The following is a 25,704-nucleotide window of genomic DNA, read 5'->3' as shown; positions in this document are numbered from 1 at the left end:
AGACGACAATAGTAACATATGCGGCTAAAACTCCTACCTGCAACGTATCAACCGACATAAATGCCACGGATATAAATACTACCACCCCTTACACTTAAAGTGAATCAGAAAAAAATGGGGGTCAAGCTGCTCGTTTCTGAGATAACGGGTAGCGTCTATGACTACCCTAGTTTCGCACAAAATTCTAGTACTTTTTTTTACAGGTACCCCATACATGTTTCAAGCACAAGGCTACTTGACACATTGGTACTAGATGAAATAAAATTGCACATTTATTTTACCCAGATGAAACTATTATTTTTTACAACCAACACACTCACATTTATAACCAATCACAGGACTTGTGGTGTTCACTTCTCTATCAAAAGTTCGGTGCACCTCGAACTTTGACCTAGCCGGAAGTTATTTGGTATTGTACTACCTATATTGATAACATACATTTTTCAAAAAGTGTCCAGCTATGTGTCTTTATGACAACCAGGATCTGGTATATTCTAACATAAACTGACAACCTCACTGAAACTGTTGTTTCTACAGTGCAACCTAATATAATGTACCCCTCAAAAAGCATATATATTGCATATAGTTTTGTACAAATGCAATATGTCATATTAAACAACAAAATGTTTTAAAATAAAACTCCTGAAGATATTTACTTTCAGTTGGGTGTGTGTACTCAGGTATATATGTAGAGACAACAAAGATAGTCAGAGTACTTCTATCCCTTTAAAGAATTCCATTAAAACACATGCACTTGATTGACCCCTAGATTATGAAGACCTTAACAGGCACATCAAAGAAATATCAGTATTAAAAAAATACTGTCTGAGGAAGGAAACACAAACATGACTGTACCTGTATGAAGTAATGACTTAATGTCCTGAACATTAGTGTTGGGGGGAAATCCTGTATGCTGGGTGTGGGTGTCTTCAAGTTACCAGGTGTGGGAATTTCAGATCCATCGGCCATGCTGATTTTCATAATGAACCATCAAAACCATTGGCAGCCACCAATATTCCTGACTATATTTTATTTATAGCCTACTGTAGTTGGAGGTTTTAATAGTTGTGATATCTGGAATAATCATGCAGCTTTAACACATTTATTTTTGATTAATTACTGAAAAAAACTATTTTTAAATAACAAAATTACCCGAACATCTATTTTCTTGCATTATTTTCTAATCCGGATGAATACAATATGTACATTAGACGTATTCCTACAATCTGTAATCCAGCAATTTATTTAGCTAGTAACATTAGGTAATACAGCTTTAACAATAAAATAAATTATCAACTTAATCCAAGGCAGATAATCAAATCTGAAAAAATTGGTTCTGAATCTAGTATAAACTCAAAATGCTTTCCATGAGAGCTAACTAAGTGATTATTAAGAAACAAAAATGATCTGGAGATCTAAGTATATGTTTAACAACCTTACTGTTATGTACAAATAAGAACAGAAGGCACAATAGTGACAACAAATTTAATTATGTTTTTGGTAAAGTTTTTCTTCAAATTTACTTAAAATTTTGCATAAAACTACAAATTTGTCTAAAATATGACTTAGCACCCTATAAATATGTCAAAATGACAATAAAAATCAACTTCTTTACAAATTTGAGTTTTCAGAATTTCATACCTAAAAAATTAACAACGTTAATGGAAACTAAAGACATTAACCCACTATTGGCACATGCTATTTTTAATATAAAAATAAATTGCTATTAAAATCTTAGTTCAGGTTGCCTATATATAATACCATATTTAAGAGCAGTTGTATATGGCAAGTCAAATACCATGTAAAAAGAAATTATTGAAATCTTTACAGTATGAATTATAGGCCAAAACCAACTTTTCTTCAGTGCTAACTTTGATTCAAACTCCATTCAGAGCCATGTACAGAGATTATTGTCACGGTCAAGGTCATTGTGAACTTGCATGATCGAGTGATGGCTAATTAATCAACCAGTATAGTTTAATTAAATAAAATGACAAAATCATAATATTTTTTATTATGCACTGAATATGTGCTATAGGGTGTACACTACCAAATCAAATCCCATAGACGACAATAGTAACATATGTGGCTAAAACTCCTACCTGCAACGTATCAACCGACATAAACGCCACGGATATAAATACTACCACCCCTTACACTTAAAGTGAATCAGAAAAAAATGGGGGTCAAGCTGCTCGTTTCTGAGATAACGGGTAGCGTCTATGACTACCCTAGTTTCGCACAAAATTCGAGTACTTTTTTTTACAGGTACCCCATACATGTTTCAAGCACAAGGCTACTTGACACATTGGTACTAGATGAAATAAAATTGCACATTTATTTTACCCAGATGAAACTATTATTTTTTACAACCAACACACTCACATTTATAACCAATCACAGGACTTGTGGTGTTTACTTCTCTATCAAAAGTTCGGTGCACCTCGAACTTTGACCCAGCCGGAAGTTATTTGGTATTGTACTACCTATAGAATAAAAGCGTTTATCAAAAATATTACTACACTACAGAATAAAATTGTGAAAAATATATTTAAAAAGGAATACAATGTATAAAAAATGAGTTAATAATATACATATTTTTAAAACATTATTTTGTGAACAAATACTTAATCAACACAAACTAACTTTTTTGAAGTATATTAATGCTGGTAGCATCTCAGTACCGAATTTGTCATAATCGTTCACCGGGGAGTTGTAAATGTCCGGGTATTTTGTTCCAGTTTTCAATTGGGGGGAGGGGGGGGGGGGGGGGGGGGGGTGCTGCTGTGTGTGTGTGGTTTTGTTTTGTATGCATTTGGAATATGTATAGCTGTACAATATATAACTTGTATAGTTTGAAATGTCTGTGTATATGTACATGTACATATATTTGGAGAGAGAGAGAGAGAGAGAGAGAGAGAGAGAGAAGGAGGGGGTGAGGCTACACATTCCCAGATAACATGTCCTGCAGTAACCCTACACTGCCCATGACCGTTTAATGAGCGCTGTAAGTGTAATGCCCATGGATAGGCATACAGCAAGGCGTCTGTACAATGACCATTGGCTTATGATGTTCCAGCTTCCAAGGTTTACCCATTTGTCTTTGTTGTTACGGAGTCTCTCTTCTTCCTTTTTCTCTATCTCGATTCGCTCAGCGTTCCATTCAGGTTTCCATACACGGGCATATGGTTCCACACCCATCAGACGCTTGGCTTCCAGAGTCTTGGCAACTTCCGGTAACTCGGACACCATACTGACCTCGATGTAGGCACATCTTGGTGGATCTGTTGGGTGGACTCCAATACCAAAACACGGCCAGTGTGTTGTCATTTTGAGATTTTTGTAAGCATCGCGTTTTATTTCCAAGTCATGTTCCGTGGCCCAGGCTGCAGGACCCATGCTGACAAAGACCACATACCTCCAGCGACCAGGGTTATTCCTGTTTCTCAGAGGCCGGGCATTCGCGTGAATGAGTCTTGAATCCCAGAGGATCATCCCACCCTTGGGAACTGCAATTCTCCTGGGGTTGCATCCTTCATCCAGATACCACTTGAGATCCTCGTCGTTCAGGTGTCTGAGTCTCCACAGTGGATCCTCTTTTCCCTCGGTCAACGCGTGTTCGCTTTCTTGGTAAAACCTCTCAAACAGATCGTGGGATTTCTCAAGCACCTCAAATGCCCAGTCGTCTTCATCGCAGTGCTCCAGATACACGGCTCCTTGGTAGCAATGCAGTCCCTTTCGCTTTGGACCCTGGTCGCAGTGCAGCCAGTGCTGTCCTTCCCTGTAAAAGTCCTCTTCTCCATCTTCAGGAGGTCTGCCTATAGCGACGTTGTCTATGCTGGAGAGCAGTTCCTCTGTGCCCCAGAGCTGTGTAAAGACAGGCTTGGCTTGCATTCGAATGTTCCACGTTGGTTCCATGTGGCCAGACCGGTACCACTTGACGATTCCGTGGGGAGAAAAGGGCCAAGTGCCCTTCGGAAACTCCTTCAGCCATTCTTCGTATTTTCCTCTCTGTTTGTCACATTCCTCCTCAGTAATGACACCTTCCACTACAGTCACTCCCAATTCTCTGAGTTCTTCAAGATGTCTATCAGTTATCAGTCTGCAATATAAAAAACAAACACCAATGAAACGTATTTGTTAAATTGTTAGTAATATCGAATGCATTTACATAACAATGCCGATGTTTATGATCTTAATGTCCTCAACGTGTACTCTGCTCTACTGAGATCTGACAAATGCCAATATCATGACATTTAATGTCTATATGACCTTTCGTCTTCATATACGACCTTATAAAACGTAGCTGCAGTGGCGGATATAGAACTTTTATAGAACAGAGGCAAGACGTAGCCTAGTGGTAAAGCGCTCGATTGATTCGCGGTCGGTTTAGGACCGATCCCCGTCAGTTGGCCCTTTGGGATATTTTTCGTTCCAGCCACTGCCCCACGAATGATATATTCAAGGCCGAGGTATGTGCCATCCTGTCTGTGGGATGGTCCATATAAAAGATCTTTTACTACTTATGGAACAAAAATGTAGCAGCTTTCCTCTCTAAGACTATGGGTCAGAATTACCAAATGTTTGACATCCAATAGCCGATGATTAATAAATCAATCTGCTTTAGTGATGTCGTTAAATAAAATACTCTCCAGTTTCTAATAGACCAAATCAATTCCTATTACCGATAATGTTAACGTTTACTAATAAAACTGATATAAGCAGCGCATCAACACACCCAGGAAGTACAGCAATAAAAAGTGTGGCACCTCACATCTAATCTACCTACAAGAAAATGGAGGGGGGGTGGGGGGGGTCGTCACATACCTTTAAGAGATTTAATTAATGTTTTTTTGTTTAGCAACCGTCATTTTTGCTGAAAATTGCAGTTCCATTTTTGGGGGTACCCCGCATTAGTTTCAACCTCTGGTATATACTGCATAACAACTGTATAACAAATAAAAGTGTATTTATTTATTGTCAATGGATATAATAGTATTTGCACAAATAATCAATGTCACATATTACTACCAACCACAGCCACAGCTGCTTTTACTCCGTAAATATTTCACGGTGCACCTTGAACTTTGACATGGAACGCTCTTCTTTCGTACTATGCAACCTCCATCTTAAAGAACAGTGGCTAAATATGGTTGTGTCATAAAATAGAAAGGCCAAAAGTGCCTTGCCCGAGCACAAAGTGCGCGAGATTCTTTTAGACCATTTAGATCTGGAGTAATCACTTACACCTTATTTTCATAAACGAGTGCAAGAAAATTACATTGTCCGCTACTCTGCTTCCTAAATATTTTCTTTGGTCCGTGTTTGTCTGCGCCTGCTACATATTATATGAAATCCCGGCTCTACTGTATGTTAATCTTGCACGTAAGTATGGGAATGAAAACATCACACTTACAGTGTACTATTTGTTCAATCTACGTCCATTTATGCATACCACATTGCAGTGGATGCACCACACAAGAATGTGTGATTCGACTTAAAATGTTTAAAAGTTAAAGTTTATTTTGTTTAACGACACCACTAGAGCACATTGATGTATTAATCATCGGATACTGCATGTCAAACATTTTGGTAATTCTAACATATAGTCTTAAAGAGGAAATCCACTATATTTTTCTATTAGTAGCTAGGGATCTTTTATATGCACCAGATAGAATAGCACATACCACGGCCTTTGATATACCAGTCGTGGTACCACTAGACTACGTCCCGTGTCCGACTTAAAATGACTCACGATCACACAGCTTATAATACAGTAACAACCATTATTATATTTTCAGAATAGTAAAACCTAACATTATTTTAAAGAACCATAATTCATGTTCAATGGATTGGTCTGAAACTTAGTACAATTATCCTCTGGCGCACTCTCTAATAGAGATAACTTGATATTTCGGAAATTCTGAATTTTTATTAAATTAAAACAAAAATGTATATTGAAAATTTGAAAGAATCTTGTCCTAGTTTTGGTTGTATAGTTCTCAAACTCTGTTCTATTATTCTCTGGGCAGTCTCCACATGACTGCTATATCAAAGGCCATGATATGTCCTGTCTGTTGAAAAGTGCATATAAAAGGGGAGAGACTAAATCGTAGACACTGAGAGTCGTCAGCCAGTGAGAGTCTACTGAATATTCATGAGCAAACGGTTGATCGACATCGAGTAATGTTCTGGTGTATATATATAAATTAGTCCAACTGTAGATATTAATGTAACAAGTATTTAATAATATACAGTGTGGTTAATAAATTGTGTAATTGAATGTTACGTAGCATATATCAATGTCGTTGTTTGTTGTTTTCCTACTCTTCTTCTGTGGGATAATCCCGCCGATATTTTGATGAATTTTATACCAGTGGTTACGGTTATCTAAACGTCAAAATTGTAATGCACGTCTGTACAACTTAATTAAATAAACAACAACAACAAAAATCATTCAACAACTACAGAATATATAATTTAAAATAATTACTGTATAAATGAGTACAGATCAAACTGATTAGAAAAATGTTGTAGTAGTAAAAAAAAATTGTTTGGTTCCGGTTACCCGACCGTCCCTAAATTTTTGGTGCCGACCCTAAACTGTTTTTAACCTTTTCCCCACCCTTTTTTTTCCCACCTGTTTTATTTAATAATCCATTAATATCAATCCTAAGTTTCGTCGACTCTAAAAACAACAACTGCAGAGAGATGCCACGAGATCTGTCAGTCCAAGATCTCGTTACCAGAAGACCCGGAACACTTCGCGCAATTTTACTTCCGAAGAGTTCCAAATGAATAGCTTCCGAGAGCCATTCGGAACTCCTCGTACATTTCCACGAAATATAAGCGTAGCGGAATGTGACGAGGTGTTCCGATTTCTTGAATGTCGTTTCATTTGAAATTGATTTAAATACATGTGTAATATTATTTGATTTGAATGAGCACATTTTTGACATTCTACTCTGTAAATGGAAGACGCCATTGACACCACATGCTCTCGGACGTGTTCTCGTACTCATTCGGAACTACTCGGAACTTGTGAATCCAATCTTCAAAATGTTACGCAGAATGATACAAATTTCCAGTCTATTTTGGTAGGGGAATTCCCTAAAACGTAATCGAACTTCTAGAAATACCGAGTTACGATTCAATGTTAAACATAAAGAGTAAACATGAAAATAGCCGATTATGCTGAAAAGATTACTTAAATTAAATATTTAGACATCAACTCTATCAATATTTTGCATTTGTTTGACAAATAACCCCTGTATTTATTATTAAATATGATGATATCCATGGCATTTGAAATGAACTGGTAGTACCCAAAACCTTAAGAAATGACAACTCTTTTCACATTTAATAGCGTCTGCAGTGCTGTAGTTGTGAGGGGGTGTAACCATGTTGTGGATCAGACCTTTAAAAGCAAAAATACAAACCTGTTTTACCTCTTTGTCAACAGTGCAAAGATACTGTGCAGTGTCCTTATGGACGACCAAAAGGGAAACTGTTTTCCTGAAAATAGTTGTTTTCTTTTGATATCTCTGCTATGAGGATAGTTAGTATGGAGATCTTTTTGTTAACTTATTTTGTTAATTTTTATTGACATCTTCGTTGTGTTCATGATGTACATTTTGTTACTGCAATACTGGCAATGAAATAGGCCGGGAAGATCAGTGTTGTTGCTGTAGTTGTGAGGGGGTGTAACCATGTTGTGGATCAGACCTTTGATATTAAAACTTTTTTCCAATGAACAAATTATAGTGTTATTTTAGTGTTATCGTAGTTTATAACCTTACCGTGTAGTATTAGACTTGGGTGGTGTTTACATTAATACCGATTGTGGTTTGACTAGGTTACGACATGGTGTTTTTTTTATAGAAAATAATTAATGATTCTCATTAGAGTATGTATTGTCAGTTGCACTGTAACACAAAGAAAGAGCTTTTAATATATTAATCTGCTATACTATTCAGGAAATATTAGCTCAAAAATGGGGGGGGGGGGGGGAAAGTTTTCCCTACCTACCTACCCTATTTGTTTTTGGCATGTAACAGGAACCAAACAATTTTTTTTACTTGGCCTTACGGTAGGTTTTTGGAAAATTATAAATTTAAGATTTCAGTAGGCTGGATTATAAATACATTATCTCACTACCAAGTAGCCTACACACGAAGTCATCCATGATCCACTGATGTAGTTAACAAATTACACACTTTTTGGCTAATGTCTATTTCCTCAAAGTAAAAATCTACTTTTGTAGACACAAAATTAATCAATTATCTAAGTGATCAGAGTAGATTTCTGTTTCTTTATTTTTTAAAATATGATTTTTATTAAATAGATTTGAATAAAGTACCACTGAAGGTTCATTTACCTTTAATATAATACAGAGGCTATTTCGTGGGGGTTTTCGCAATTCGTGAAAATATGGTTTTCACACATCACTCGTTGACATAAAAATCGTATTCGAAAAAACACCATGAAATGGTCTATTTATTATATACATATTTCCTAATTTTTCACAATATCTTTCGCTTTGGTAATATCTTTCACTTGTCCTATCGAAAACACGTAACGTCATGATATATTTCTTCCTATGGAACTTTGCCAGAAAATTTACTTTATAATAGACTTTTAAAATGAAATTTAATTAAAATTTATCTTTATTAACATTTATTTAACAATACTGCGGTGCAAAGATACCTGACAAAGCGATCCTCTAAAAACTCCCACAAAAACATAACGAGTCGAACGCCGTTAAAGTCTTACACTTACACTCGATGACACTACATTGTGTCATCATTATTTAGTTTCGTATTCAATTTGTTTTATATATTTTATCGTAATTGCACTTCGTATCCCGTTTTTATAGGTACAGTTGTTTAAATTACATTTTTTATTTTTCAAATACGATCAGATTCATTGGTAATCATCAAATTTAAATAAGAAGAACAGAGACAAAGGGAGATAATTTAATCATGCACTTTTACAAAAAAGTAATTTCATTGCTATGTAGGCCTATATAATAAATACACGTATGCATGTCATACACACACACACATACATACGTGCGTCTGTGTCTGTGTGAGTGTGTGTGTGTAACCGGTCCTCGGTGTCGCAGTGGTTAAGCTATCGGACTACAGGCTGGTAGGTACAGGGTTCGCAACCCCGTACCGGCTCCAGCCCAGAGCAAGTTCTTAAGGACTCAATGCATAGGTGTAAGGCTACTACACCCTCTTCTCTCTCCCTAACCACTAACCAACTAACCCACTGTCCTGGACAGACAGCCCAGATAGCTGAGGTGTGTGCCCAAGACAGCGTGCTTGAACCTTAATTGGATATAAGCACGGAAATAAGTTGAAATAAATGTGTGCATGTGTGAAATACATATGTATAAGTAAACAGTTTTGTTTTTGTTTAACGACACCACTAGAGCACATTGATTCATTGGATGTCAAACATTTGGTAATTCTGCCATATAGTCTTAGAGAGGAAACCCACTATATTTTTTCATTAGTAGCAGGTATTCTTTTATATGCACCATACCACGGCTTTTGGTATACATGTACCAGTTGTGGTGCACTGGCTGTAATAAGAAATAGCATAATGGTCCAATAAAAATGGATCGATCCTAGACAGACCACGCTTTACCAGTGGGCTACGTCCGGCCCCTCCAATTTATGTAAACACTGAAAATTAAATATGAATATGAATTATTCATCAACTATCTAACTGATCAGGGTAGATTTCCATTTTATTACATATGTGCATTTACATTTCCATTAAAATTATATTATTATTTTTTAAGTAGATGTGAATAATCTTACTGTATGTTTACTACCGATGTCAGTGGTAGTTTTCAGAAAAACAGACACGTAACATTTCAAAAGGGTGGATTTTATGGTACTTAACTACCGAGGGTACATGGATATCATCCACCGAGGGTAGTTTTCCTTTAATATGTTATATTACATTACACATATGTTGGCTAATGTATATTTCAGCTACGTAAACACCTTCTCATGTAGACATGACAATTCAATATGACTATTATTTAACTGATCAGGGTAAATTTTCTTTCCATGTGTGAAAGTTTCATTTCTTTTAATTCTTTTCTTTCTTTCTTTTTTTGTAACAAGATGTCAATAATCTTACTGCATATTTACTATCCATGTCAGGAGTGGTTTTCAGAAAAGGAGACTCTTAAAATTTCAAAAACATGGATTTTACCATACTTAACTACCGAAGGTACATGGATATCATCCACCGAGGGTAGTTTTCCTTTAATATGTTATATTACATTACACATATGTTGGCTAATGTATATTTCAGCTACGTAACACCGTCTAATGTAGACATGACAATTCAATATGAATGTGATGGCTTAATCTATTATTTAACTGATCAGGGTAGATTTTCTTTTTATGTGTGAAAGTTTGATTATTTTTTTTATTTAAAAAAAAAAAAAAAAAAATTAAAATTTTTTTGTAAATGTTTTTTTTGTAAAAAAAATTATTATTTTTTTATTTGATTTGATTTTTTATTATTTTTTTTTTATTATTATTATTTATTTTTATTATTATTATTATTTTTTTTTTTTTTGTAACAAGATGTCAATAATCTTACTGCATTTTTACTATCCATGTCAGGAGTGGTTTTCAGAAAAGATGACTCTTAAAATTTCAAACCGGCCTCGGTGGCATCGTGGTAGGCTATCGGTCTACAGGCTGGTAGGTACTGGGTTCAGATCCCAGTCGAGGCATGGGATTTTTAATCCAGATACCGACTCCAAACCCTGAGTGAGTGAGTAGGTGTAAACCACTTGCACCGACCAGTGATCCATAACTGGTTCAACAAAGGCCATGGTTTGTGCTATCCTACCTGTGGGATACATGTATGGATGTATATATATATATATATATATATATATATATATATATATATATATATGTATGTATGTATGTGTGTATGTGAGTGTGTGTGTGTGTATTTCATTCTTCTCTACACTGTAAGCCTACAGTTTATGAGAATAAAGGTCATTATCATTGTCTCGAAGAATTATCACTTGGGTGTGCAAAATTTGACACATAGTTGTTATCTATGGATTCTGACACTGTTGGGGGTTCACATCGATAATCCACTGGGTGCCGTCCTTGAGAAATTTGAACACTCCAAGATGGCAGCCAAGATGATGGCCAAATCAGAAAACAAAGAACAATTTTTATATCTACCCCATGGTTTTAGGAACCAAGAAAGACACTGGTGCCATCATAATTCATGAGGGCAGGTAATGCGTTCACTTGATGCGTTGTCGGTCTAGGATCGATCCCTGTCGGTGGACCCATTGGGCTATTTCTCGTTCCAGCCAGTGCTCCACACTGGTGTAACAAAGGCTGTGGTATATACTATTCTGTCTGTGGGATGGTGCACATAAAAGATCCCTTGCTGCTAATCGAAAAGAGTAGGCCATGAAGTGGCAACAGCGGGTTTCTTCTCTCAGTATCTGTGTGGTCCTTAACCATATGGCTGATGCCATATAAGCGTAAATAAAATGTGTTGAGTGTGTCGTTAAATAAAACATTTCCTTCCTTCATAATTCAGATTTCATAAATGGATCACCTGAATACAAGATGGTTGCCAATATGTTGGTTCAAATGGAGAAAATGGCAATAAATTGCTTATTGTTTGATACAGAAAAGCAATTCTTGCATTTAACCCATGGTTTTAGGTATCAATGAACACAATGAAAGTAGTTCATCTATACCTGTTAATTTTAATTTATTCAAGATGGCCACCAATATAAGTAATGAACCGAGGAAGGTGGAACTGTTAAAAGTAACAGTCACACAAAAGACTTGCTGGTTTAAAGAGGATGACCTACATGTAATAATGAAAAACCGGCCTCGGTGGCGTAGGTTTTAAGCCATCAGACTACAGGCTGGTAGGTACAGGGTTCGCAGCCCGGTACCAGCTCCAACCCAGAGCTCAATGGATAGGTGTAAGGCCACTACACCCTCTTCTCTCTCACTAACCACTAACCAACTAACAACTAACCCACTGTCCTAGACAGACGGCCCAGATAACTGAGGTGTTTGCCCAGGACAGAGTGCTTGAACCTTAATTGGATATAAGCACGGAAATAAGTTAAAATGAAATGAATAATGAAACACTATATTAAAGTGACCCTTTATTGGGTTTTTTGTTTTCTCTCGGGTACTGTGTGTGTTGTTTAGTGAGCATGATACAGTTTTGCAATTTTCCAATGGAATTCAGTTTTAGCTGGTCTGGTTTTTTATTTTTATTTTTACAATAATGGTATTTAACACTGGGAATAAATAGCAAATACTAGGCCACCTAAAATAATATTACATTGCAAATTAACAAAATTACATCATGCATACTACACCACGCACAACACTACCAAATATCTTACATTCTGTTGGCCAAGAAAAGGCCACTGTAAAATAATGTTACAATGCATTTTACATCTGTCAATCCATTCAACTGATTGGGTTCTTTCTCGTTTCAACCAGTGCACCACAACTGGTCAAAGTCCATGGTATGTGCTTTCCTGTCTGTGGGAAAGTGCATATAAAATATCCCTTGCTTCATTAAGAAAAATGTAGCGGGTTTCCTTTGATGACTATATGAGTCAGAATTACCAGATGTTTGACATCCAGTAGCCTATGATTAATTAATCAATGTGCTCTAGTGGTGTCGTTAAACAAAACAAACTTCTTCTTTATATCTGTCAAATTATTTTATTATTATAAATTGATTATCTTAAACCCACAAGTTTTTTTAATGACTGTGTTAATCATTTTACAAATATACAGTGGCACTTTATTTTTAACAGTTCCATCTCCTTAGGTACATTGCCTGTATTGGTTGGCATCTTGAAATAATTAAAATTAACTTGTATAGAAGAACTGAACTACTTTCATCGTATTCCATGACCCCTAAAACCATGGGTTAGATGCAAGAATTACATTTTAGTACCGAATAATAAGGAAGTTATTGTAATTTTCTCAATTTGGACCACCATATTACATGGCCCATTTAGTTAAATCTGAATTTTGATAGCACCATTGCCCTCCTTGGCTCCTACAACCATAGGGTAAATGCAATAATTTTGGTTTATCTGTCAATTTATAAGCAAGCTATAGCCATTTCCCTGATTTGGCCACCATTTTGTCCGCCATCTTGGATTTTTCTTTAAGGGTGCCCAGGTGGCACCCAGTAGATTATTGATGTGCACCAAATTGTGCAGACTTTGAACCCAAATTGGCATTTGGCTATTCACATTTTTGTTTTTTTTCATTATAATAATAATAAAAAAAATAATAATAATTTCTTATAATATGGAAATTTACCCTGATCATTTAGATAATGGATTAATCCATCATATACTTATTTAGTTGTTAGTGTCTATATAAGAAGGTGTTTACTTAGCTGAAATATATATTAGCTAGCAAACAAGTAAATTAATATATACCATATTTTGGGAAAAGTATCCTTGGTGGATGATCTTGTAATCCCGGTAGTTAGGTATTATAAAATCCACCCTATTGAAATCTTAAGTGTCTCATTTTCCTAGAACTATCCCTAGTAAGGTTATTTACATATATATATTTTTTTAATTAAATAAAAAAATAAAAAAATAATAGTAATTTCTTATAATTTGGAAATCTAGCCGTATCATTTGGATATTGGATTAATCCACCATATACATATTTAATTATTAGTGTCTACATAAGAAGGTGTTTACTTAGATAAAATATACAATAGCTAACAAAGAAAGGAAATATTTTATTTAACGATGCACTCAACACATTTTATTTACGGTTATATGGCATCAGACATATGGTTAAGGACCACACAGATATAGAGAGGAAACCCACTGTCGCCACTTCATGGGCTACTATTTTCGATTAGCAGCAAGGGATCTTTTATATGTACCATCCGACAGACAGGGTAGTACATACCACAGCCTTTGATATGCCAGTCGTGCTGGAATGAGAAATCAATAGCTAACAAATACTTAAATTAATATACCATATTAAGGAAAAAGTAGGCCTACACTCGGTGGATGATATTGTACCATCGGTAGTTAGGTACTGTAAAATCTACCCTATTGAAATCTTAAGTGTCTCAATTTCCTAAAACTATCCCTAGCACTGACAGTAAACATACAGTAAGGTTATTCACATATATTTTTAAAAATAATAATAATAATAATTAAAAAAATAATAATAATAATTTCTTATAATTTGGAAACCTACCCTGATCAATTAGATAATGGATTAATCCATCATATACATATTTAATTATTAGTGTTTATATAAGAAGGTGTTTATATTTTGGGAAAAGTACCTTCGGTAGATGATCTTGTACCCTCGGTTGTTCGGTACCATAAAATCCACCCTATTGAAATCTTAAGTGTCTCATTTTCCTAGAACTATCCCTAGTACTGATAGTAAACATAAAGTACGTTTATTCACAAATATTAAAAAATAGTAATAATAAAAGTAGAAAAAAAATAATAACTTGTTATAATTTGAAAATCTACCCTTATTAGTTAGATAATGGATATACATATTTAATTATTAGTGTCTACATAAAGTGTTTACTTATCTGAAATATACAATAGCTAACAAATACATAAATTAATATACCATATTAAGGAAAAAGAAAAAAAAGAAAGAAATGTTTTATTTAACGATGCACTCAACACATTTTATTTACGGTTATATGGCGTCAGACATATGATTAAGGACCACACAGATTTTGAGAGGAAACCCGCTGTCGCCACTACATGGGCTACTCTTTCCGATTAGCAGCAAGGGATCCCACAGGCAGGATAGCACAAACCATGGCCTTTGTTGAACCAGTTATGAATCACTGGTCGGTGCAAGTGGTTTACACCTACCCATTGGGCCTTGCGGAGCACTCACTCAGGGTTTGGAGTCGATATCTGGATTAAAACTCCCATGCCTTGACTGGGATCCGAAACCAGTACCTACCAGCCTGTAGACCGATGGCCTACCACGACGCCACCGAGGCCGGTCTAAGGAAAAAGTACCCTCAGTGGATGATCTTATACCTTTGGTGGTTAAGGTACTTTAAAATACAGCCTATTAAATTCTTAAGTGTCTCATTTACCTACAACTATTCCTAGCATGGATAGGAAACATACAGTAAGGTTATTCACATACCCGGTATATTTTTACAAAAATAAAGGAAGGAAGGAAATGTTTTATTTAACGATGCACTCAACACATTTTTATTTCTGGCTATATGGCGTCAGACAGGAAGGGATCTTTTATATGCATCATCCCACAAACAGGATAGTACATACCACGGCCTTTGTTACACCAGTTGTGGAGCACTAGCTGGAACGAGAAATAGCCCAATGGGTCCACCGACAGGGACTGATCCCAGACTTACCTCACATCAAGCGAATGCTTAATCCACTGGGCTATATCCCACCCCACTTTTACAAAAATAGAAAATGAAAATAACAAATTGTAAATATACCCTGATCATTTAGATAATGGATTAATCCATCATATTCATATTTAATTTTCAGTGTCTACATAAGAAGGCATTTATTTAGCTGAAATTAACATTACATATAAAATGGAAAATCTACCCTGATAAAATTGAAATCTGAAGTTTATCATTTTTGCAAAATCTACCCCAGCATATTATTATAGTACATGTACAGCTTTGGTGCAATCTAAAGCCCTGACATTAGCCAAAATATCATGTACCACATTGTTAGGTCAGTTGTTAGGTCATTTAACCCTCGCCGTACCTGTAGGTGGTAAATTATGAATTAACCCACGATTATATATTTATTTTTACATATACTGTATATATATTCATGTTTACATATTTACATATCTGATACAGACGTTAACCCCCCCCCCCCCCAAAAAAAAAAGCGATATATTATATTATTCACCTATTATTAATATTGTGTCATGTTTACAATCGATTAACTATACAGCGTTTTTTGTAGTCCGATACATCTGTCATAAACTCAGTTGCCGAGTTGACGGCAGGTGTATCGGACTACGTAGGTACGTCAAAACATCGGAAGTACAGATTAGAAGAAAAAAAACATTGAAAACGCTCAGTTATAAAACTGATTTGTATTACTTAATATTTTATTAAATGCTCGTTACAATAACACAGATCTATATTTGACATAATTTACTAGGGAATTAGGCCTACTCGTTCATATTTATGTTTATTTCCCGCGGAAACATATCAGACTCGTTTGTGACATGGGGCGTGGCTTACGAAAAAGGGCGTAGCTTAAAATCGCTTTTCGCGAGATGTTACATCCTGGTGGCTATGATTAAGTATTTCCCTATAAAAGACTCCTTGCTGCTAAAGAAAACTTTTAGCGGGTTTCCTTTGAAACTATATGTCAGTTATCAAATGTTTGACATCCAATAGCTGATGATCAATACATCTATGTGCTCTAGTGAAATCCTTAAACAAAACAACAAAACACACAACAAAGAGGCGGGTTGTTTCTCAGATCAAACACAGACTTAAAAATTATTCAGACTAACTTTATCGAATTAAAATATGACAAAATTAAAGAAATCTACTTGTCTTAAAGATATACATATTTTTACAATTAAATAGTCCTTTCACCCATTTTTATGGACGAAAGGCCTATTCAACTGTAAAAATATGTATATCTTTAAGACAAATGGAGCTGTTTAGTTTTTTCATTATATATATTATATATATATATTATATTTCATTAACATATATATATGTTACAGTTAATGTGTAAAACCAGGCAATCTGTAGAATGCCTGGAAATTTCAGGCAATATACACATTGCCTGACTTTTCAAGGTAATTTCTAGACTCATTGCCTGAAATGAAAGATCCACCATTCATTGACAGCAATTGTTATAAAGGTAAACACAACTAGTGACAAAATGCAATCTTATTTAATACGCTTCGGATTTGAGATAAAGACATTAAAACAAGTAAAAATCTAAACCAAACACATAATTGATAATTAATCACAAGATGCACATCATTAAAACAGTTTGAATATTTTTGCTACAGATTTGAGATAAATACATTAAAACATACATCACATACATCATTAAAACAATTTGAATATTTTTGCTACGGGTTTGAGATAAATACATTAAAACATACATAGATGCACATCATCAAAACAATTTGAATATTTTTGCTACGGATTTCAGATAAATGCATTAACTGCATAAATGCAAAAAGCATTCATATACCATATTAAGACATGCTAATATCAAAAGATTATTCTTTCGAAGTATAGAATTAACAGATTAAGACAGTGTGAGATTAAAAGTAATATTTTGAATCTTAATTACTTTGATGTCAAGCTTTTCGTCAGTGTTTTGTTTTTGGAGAATGTCTTTGTGGAGATTTTTATTTGAAATAAATTACATAATTTTAACTAATATTTCATTTTGTTTTTAGCTGTGTTTACCTTTATAACAATTGCTGTCAATGAATGGTGGATCTATCATTTCAGGCAATGTGTCTAGAAATTACCTTGAAAAGTCAGGCAATGTGTATGTTGCCTGAAATATTTAGGCAATATACAGATTGCCTGACTGAATCGGTTACTTTACAGATTGCCTGAAATTTTCAGGCATTCTACAGATTGCCTGGTTTTACACATTGACTGTAACATATATATATATATATATATATATACATTGTATTTGTTAAAAATAAAATTTAGATTGTTCTAACATCCACGATTATTTTAATTTCACAATTTATAGAAATTTTAAGATGACTGACTTTGTTCAGAACGTACCCAGCGGTACAATAGATTGATTAATTTATTTCTATAGCATAATAATTTTCAGCGGCTTAAATAATATAAAAAAATTATTCGATTAAATACATTTTGTTTTTATATACATGATATGTTTTGTTCGTGTATATATATATATATAAATCATGTACGAAATAAATCATGTACTAAATAGATATACTAAATATACTACAGTATATATTATATGAGCTAATTTCAATTAGTACATGATTAATTAAATTGTTAACTGTTATGAATACAAATTGAAAACAAATATAGTAAAAATCAATCAATATATAAATACATACGTGTGTGGCATGGTTGGTCTCGTCACTTTTTATTAAATACTCAGTTAAAATCACACTATCTAATTTCTTTCCAAATTTTAAGACGACTTCTTTGAAATGTTTCTAAACATTGAGAGAAACATTTATTTTTATACGTTTTAATCCGACTTTGTAATAATGCGCAGTGCATATTTGACAGAGTTCTTGGTATTTTTTACTTTCAGTTTCATCCTGAGAGTGAAGCGAAATTCAAAGAAAGAACTGAACAAAAATATTCGCGGCTAACATTAGCGGTTGTCCCACGTTGTTGATGGCATTATATAGATATCGATCGTGACATTACGGTGACCGTGTCACTTTATAACAAAACGTTCAATGGCGGGTCTAGGATTTTTAGAAGGAAGGGTTGGCTGTTATCGGGCGAAGCCAGATAATACTAATGCCGTAGCCATAATGATCAAAGACCGTGATATGTGCTGTCCTGTCTGTTGAAAAGTGCATTTAATAGATCTTTTGCTTCTAAGGGAAAAATGTAGCGGGTTTCCTCTAAAACTATACATGTATATCAGTTACCAAATATTTGACATCCAATAGCCAATGATCAATAAATCTATGTGCTCTGGTGAAGTCCTTAAACAAAACAACAAACCAACGGAGAGGTGGGTTTTTTTCTCAGATCGAACACAGACTTCAAAGACGTAGGAAGGTGCCAAAAAGTGTGGGTGGGTGGTGTGGGGGGCGGGGGCGCGAACACACACAAAAATACATCTTTCATATATATATATATATATATATATATATATATATATATATATATATATATATACTGAACAAAATAAGAAACTTCCGCTAACTTTGCTTGAACATAACTTAATGAAAACAAACCGGGGGAATGTGCGTTTAAAGAGTGTTCCATGATGCATCGTTTGGTGCAAAAATCATGGCCATAGGTTAACAGAAACTGGGAGAAATTTTGACCAAGTGTGGTAGTGGTTAACAAAAAAAAACGAGATTCTACTGTATATAAACAGTGTATATAGTACATGATTAATTAAATTGTTAACTGTTATGCATACAAATTGAAACACAAATTTAGTTTTTTTTAAATCAGTCAATATATAAATACATACGTGTGCGGCATGGTTGGTCTCGTCACTTTTTATCAAATACTCAATTAAAAACTTCTTTGAAATGTTTCTAAACACTAAGAGAAACATTTATTTTTATACGTTTTGATCCGACTTTGTAATAAAGTAAAGTTTGTTTTATTTAACGACGCCACTAGAGCACATTGATTTTTTATCTTATCATCGGATATTGGACGTCAAACATATGATCATTCTGACACTGTTTTTTCAGAGGAAACCCGCTGTCGCCACATAGGCTACTCTTTTTTACGACAGGCAGCAAGGGATCTTTTATTTGCGCTTCCCACAGGCAGGATAGCACAAACCATGGCCTTTGTTGAACCAGTTATGGATCACTGGTCGGTGCAAGTGGTTTACACCTACCCATTGAGCCTTGCGGAGCACTCACTAAGGGTTTGGAGTCAGACGGATTAGACCACATGCTTAGCCATCGCTTTAACCTGTAGCCTTTTTATATTACTCTTAGCAGATGTCACAGTGTTGGTAGACAATTTCTACAGTTTTATTTGATTTTATGTTTTATAAGAAAGTCTTCTAGATACACGTGCATGTTTAACCAGGAATATATTCATTCATGTATACTTATTTTCGTGTTTATATCCAAGTAAGTTCAAGGACGCAATCCTGGGCACACAGCTCGGTTATCTGGGCTGCCTGTCCAGGACAGAGGGTTAGTGGTTAGTTGTTACCGATTAGTGAGAGAAAAGTCGGTGTAGTGGCTTTATATATGAATATAGCGGTCCCTTTTGTGTACGTTTTCCATAGATATCTGAATAGCATAATATTGCCCTTATAGTACTAACAAAAAATTAGTAATAATAAATAAATAAATAAATAAAAAAAAAATAAAAAAAATCCCATGCCTCGACTGGGATCCGAACCCAGTACCTACCAGCCTGTAGACCGATGGCGACTTTGTAATAATTCGCAGTGCATATTTGATAGAGTTCTTGGTATTTTTTACTTTCAATTTCATCCTGAGAGTATAACGAAGTTCAAAGAAAGAACTTAAAAATATTCGCGGCTAACATTAGCGGTTTTTCCAATAACTCACACATTGTTCATAACATCAGATAAAGGTATCGATCGGTCTTGACGTTACGGTGGACCGTATCACTTTATAACAAACACATTCAATACCGGGTTGGTTCCTATCGGGCGAAGCCAGTAATTACAGTAATTGGGCTTATTGATCATTTATTATTTGTTAATGATTATTATTGTCTCGGATCACAAACATAGCAGGGGTCAGTGTTTGGCGGCAAGAATCACATCTATACATTATAATCAATATATAACACATGTCACATGCCCAAGCGCGCGCGCACACACACTCACTGATATCCACTGTTGCTAGGACGTCTTCTAACATAAACTGAGTTTGTCTACATCGTGTATGTACAAGTATACATTTTGATTTTACGTCTTGTCAAATTACCACTTACTTCGAATTAACAAACCATGACGTGTGACCACATGGCTTTTTTTCGTGTTAGAAATTCTACTGGTATATGATCACGTGAAACTAGTTACCTACCTACATAGGTTTTTTTCAGTAGACTTTTGATTCTTCAAACGAAGATGGTGTGTATGTCTGCCAGTTGTCATATGTTACTGTTAACTACTGGTATTCAAATCTCACCGTTGCCACCCAGCTAACTGTTCGCGTTTACCTCCTTCTTTTAGCAATGTTTTCGTAATGGTGTATATAACAGGAACTATTGTTTTCTTCTCTTTTATTTCCTTAGGAGCCCTGTAGATAACTTCATTGGTTCAAACTCTGAATACCGACGACAATATTTAAGATTTGACCAATGAGCGATATGATAGGTGCTTAGAGGTTTTCTTGTGACTGAAATAGTGATAGAAAGTTTTCCATACATGTCACTTCATCCCTGTGGTTTGACAGATACCCAATGTAAACAGGGGTTCTGCTGATGAACATTAAAAAAAAATTCCCCTGCCCCTCCCTCTAGATCCGCCTCTGATCTACTCTGAAATACTGGAGTCGAGTCGGGCTTATGTCACGTGACCTATATTTTTGGACATTGACCGAAACTATAGAGATTGATCTAGTCGTCATAACTTTCCAATGTATAAAGTGATTGCTGGATAAACGTATATATATATATATATATATATATATATACAACTGTATATATGCCAGATTATTCGTTCAGACATTACACATTGGCAAACTTGCCCAAGAACTGAGGGTTTTTCAAATATATAATGATTTCTTATCTGCAAACATTTGCGTCATGGGTAACAGAATGCAATGGAAAGCAGTAAAATAATTACTTTTTCAAAAAGTGAATAACAGATTGACTTTCAACAAATCGTGTTCAATGCTTTGAATAACTTTTTCCCCCTCTTATGTTACATTTTTGTAACGATAGTTCGCACATTTATCCATTCCAATTAAGTAGTAGTTATCATAGTGCCGGCAAATTATCTCATATATGTTTTTATTTATCTGTATGTAACAGCCACCTGTCCTTAACGGCCACCTTTAATAGGTCCCGTTAGTGACCGTTATATTCAGGTTCGACTCAAAATCCTCTTAAAGAATTGAGAGCGGTAATGTGCAACATCATTACGTTGTTGTTTTTAATTATCTGTAACCTGCACTAGGACTTAATGTTTGTCACACACACACACACACACACACACACACACACACACACACACACACACAGACCTACACACACACACACAAAGACACACACACACAGAGACACACACACACACACAACCACACACGCACACACATAACACACACACACACACACACAAAACACACAGAACACGCACACATACGCATACACAACACACACACACAACATACACTATACCATACACACAGACACAACACACACACACACACACAAACACATACTATTATATATATTTATATATATGTATGTATATGTATATATATTAGGTCCGTATTAGTTGACAGGCCAGTGAATACTTCAATATATATCGTCGAATACATAAACTGTATGCACTTATACATACTTTGTGAAGAAAGGAAATATAGATCAAGTAACGTTTACGATACAATGCAAGATGAACTAGATTACATTAAGGAGAAAACGCACCTGGCCTCAGACCACAATTAATTTCGCTATATGTTTCTATATAGCCTTAGTGGCTATAACATTTTTATTAATATCAGCAGGCCCATGAAGTTTTGTATGTACATTTGCCTGCATGGGGGACACATACCCTGAAAAGGACAACCCCTGTTGTCCAGCTCTTTCTCCCAGCATATTGGTTTAAACAGACACACCCTCTAAACCAGGCCGGAGTACACCCATTTTACACAAAAAGCACTACTTTTGCATGGGCCGGAATTACCACAAACAAGTCTTCAATGTCAACAAGTTACACATGTTTACAAACTACATGCTATCCCCTGTCACTTCAGTCAAACAGTTGCCACTTCATAGCTGTCTGCCATGAAATAATCACAGTCAAACAGCAGACTACTTGCGCGGTCAAACTTCCGGATTTTGGACAACCAAATGGGAAGATAACTGTAATCTGAGGCCTACCTTATTTTCTAGTTTCGGTTTTATACCTACTTTCTGTTTCACAGAAATCATGAATAAGCGAATTGCGTGTATATACACTGACTTAAGACTAAAAACGGGTTTTCAAAATGATGTGTTTAACTGGAAATAAAAATCCATGACTGTTACAGGGGCGGGACGTAGCCCAGTGGTAAAGCGTTTTGCTCGGTGCGCGGTCGGTCTGGGATCGTTTCCCGTCGGTGGGCCCATTGGGATATTTCTCGTTCCAGCCAGTGCACCACAACTGGTATATCAAAGGCCGTGGTATGTACTACCATGTCTGTGGGATGGTGCATATAAAAGATCCCTTGCTGCTAATCGAAAAGAGTAGCCCATGAAGTGGCGACAGGGGGTTTCCTCTCTCAATATCTGTGTGGTCCTTTACCATATGTCTGACGACATATAACCACCCCAGCGCGTGCTGTAACCTCACTATGTACTTGGGATATGTTTTGACTGGCCAATCGGGTCACTCACAGCAACACTTTGACTCGCCCGTACAACTTTTGAATGGCCCGCGACCGAATTTCGTTAAAACAAAGAACTTACTTATATTGCACTTTAAAAACATGTTACCATATCATACAAACAATAATAACAACACAAAAGAACGAAACAGAACTTGATTTAATTTTATTAAATTATAATTATTATGTTGTCCCTGTGGTAGCTTCTTCTCCAATTTTCTTTAGGACAGCAGAGTCTTATGTGCCTCACTCTCTTCATGTAACTGAAAGATGTTAACAAATTGAATCACAATTGACAACATTCAGCAGGCTTTTTATTTTATTCATGCAATATACTGATATTGCTTTTAGATAATGAGTAATTATTTAATGTTATAATATATAATTTTAAACAATATCAGTGATACTGTGAACTCAACTTTTAGGCCTTAAAAATTATCTTGAGAAGATTATCATTTGCCGCAGGGGGTTAGTAAGTGTGTGTGTGTGTGGGTAGGGGGGTGGGGGTGCTCAATCCCCAATCAGGAATTTGTTTGCCTTTATTAGTTTGTTTTCTAAAATGTTGGTTGCCCACCCACACTCCCATCGGATCCCACACCAGTGCCACCCTCTGCACATATAAAACACTGGGGGGAAATGGGTGCCCGTCCCACATACCCATCAATCCAGATTGCTGTCTACTACAGTGCTTTTAAGTTATGTAAAGCCTATAATTGTGGATGGTAAATACAGACTACTTATCATAATTTATATTACATACCTTTATACTTTCCAACTTCATTGTGGAACATCCCATCACAAACATACTGACATTGCCCCCTGCACTGTGAACATGGTGCTTTAGGTAGTACTAAACCAAATAACTTCCGGCTGGGTCAAAGTTCGAGGTGCACCAAACTTTTGATAGAGAATTGAACACCACAAGTCCGTGATTGATGATAAATGTGAGTTTCATCTGGGCAAAAAATGTATGCAATTTTATTTCATCTAGTACCACTGTGTGAAGTAGCTTTGTGCTTGGAACATGTATGGGGTACCTGTAAAAAGGAAAGAGTTCGACCCGTACCCCTCTATATCAAAGGCTCTAAAGACTAACCTTAACCCTATTCCTAAAACTACCTTAACCATTGAAAAGGGGGAACGGGTCGAACTCATGCCTCTATTTTTAGTGCAAACTGCTCAACAAAATTGACTTCTACACAACTGTTCGCTGACGTGTTTCTGTAAATAGGATTTCGTACGGGAAAGGTGGAGTGAGGATAGATAGGTATACCATTTTATTTTGCTTTATGCATTAAAATTATATCGTTTGCTTAATAGTGACAATGATTATTAAACTACTAAACATTTGTATGAAGTGACTCTAAACCAATAATGCTTAAAACAATCATAATGTTACATGTGTTTGTGATACAGGTGAGGATTCGGGGCGGATGTTTGGACTCTATAAACACGCACGCACGCGCGTCTGTTGTCAGATACACAAAAACACACAAACACGCACATACACATACACAAACTTACAAATGCATGCTCATAAAAACACAAACACATGGACATACATAGGCCTACACACACGCAAACACACTCACAGACGCAAACAGTCACACATTCATACATATACATACTTGATACACACATACACATACGTACACATACATACTCACAAAAACACAAACACATGAACATACACATGCAAACACTAACACATACGACATAAACACACTCACAGACACGCAAACACTCGGATATACGTGCAAACACACACATACGACACAAACACATTCACAAACACACTCCGATACACATGCAAACACACACATACGACACAAACACATTCACAGACACACAAACACACTAAGATACACATGCAAACACTGACACATACGACAAAAACACTCACAGACACGCAAACACGCAGATACACAAGCAACACTCATACATACGACACAAACACACTCGCTTACAAACGCAAACACCCACACATACGACACAAACACACTGACAGACACACACAAACACTGACAGATACACACAAACACACTGAGACACAAACACACTGGCAGACACGCACAAACACACTGGCAGACACACACAAACACACTGTCAGATACACACAAACACTCTGACAGACACACACAAACACTCTGACACACACACACACACACAAACACTCTGACAGACACACAAACACACAGCCAGACACACACAAACACTTTGACAGAAACACACAAACACACTGACAGACACAAACAAACACACTGACAGATACGCACAAACACACTGACAGACACACACAAACACACTGTCATATACACACAACACACTGACAGATACGCACAAACACACTGACAGACACACACAAACACTGACAGAA

At 35.7% G+C, this 25,704-nt stretch overlaps 1 protein-coding gene across 3 annotated transcripts; it reads right to left on the bottom strand.

The window, feature by feature from the left end:
* Positions 1-2,370: 2,370 nt before the first annotated feature.
* Positions 2,371-20,929, bottom strand: LOC121372002. Of its 3 annotated transcripts, none has more exons than XM_041498238.1 (2): positions 20,820-20,929; positions 2,371-4,102 (listed from the first exon to the last, which is right to left on the bottom strand). In XM_041498238.1, exons 1-2 carry the CDS (start codon positions 20,888-20,890, stop codon positions 2,977-2,979), a joined length of 1,197 nt encoding a protein of 398 aa, XP_041354172.1. In that variant the 5' UTR covers positions 20,891-20,929; the 3' UTR covers positions 2,371-2,976. The 3 variants fall into 3 exon arrangements, with proteins under 3 accessions (XP_041354172.1, XP_041354175.1, XP_041354174.1); XM_041498241.1 differs by lacking the exon at positions 20,820-20,929 and adding an exon at positions 18,156-18,292; XM_041498240.1 differs by lacking the exon at positions 20,820-20,929 and adding an exon at positions 8,707-8,766.
* Positions 20,930-25,704: the final 4,775 nt, after the last annotated feature.

This window comes from Gigantopelta aegis, chromosome 4 (genome assembly GCF_016097555.1).
Source record: "Gigantopelta aegis isolate Gae_Host chromosome 4, Gae_host_genome, whole genome shotgun sequence".
Classification (NCBI taxonomy): Eukaryota; Metazoa; Mollusca; class Gastropoda; order Neomphalida; family Peltospiridae; genus Gigantopelta; species Gigantopelta aegis.
The sequence above is the reverse complement of the archived record's forward strand: the minus strand, read 5'-3'. Positions and strand labels throughout refer to the sequence as shown.

Coding starts and splice junctions, on each gene's coding strand:
- LOC121372002 (XM_041498238.1), bottom strand. CDS start 20,890: ATGACAACTGGCAGACATACACACCATCTTCGTTTGAAGAATCAAAAG. Junction 4,103..20,819: donor ACTGAAAAAAACCTATGTAG/GTAGGTAACTAG, acceptor TTTATATTGCAG/ACTGATAACTGATAGACATC.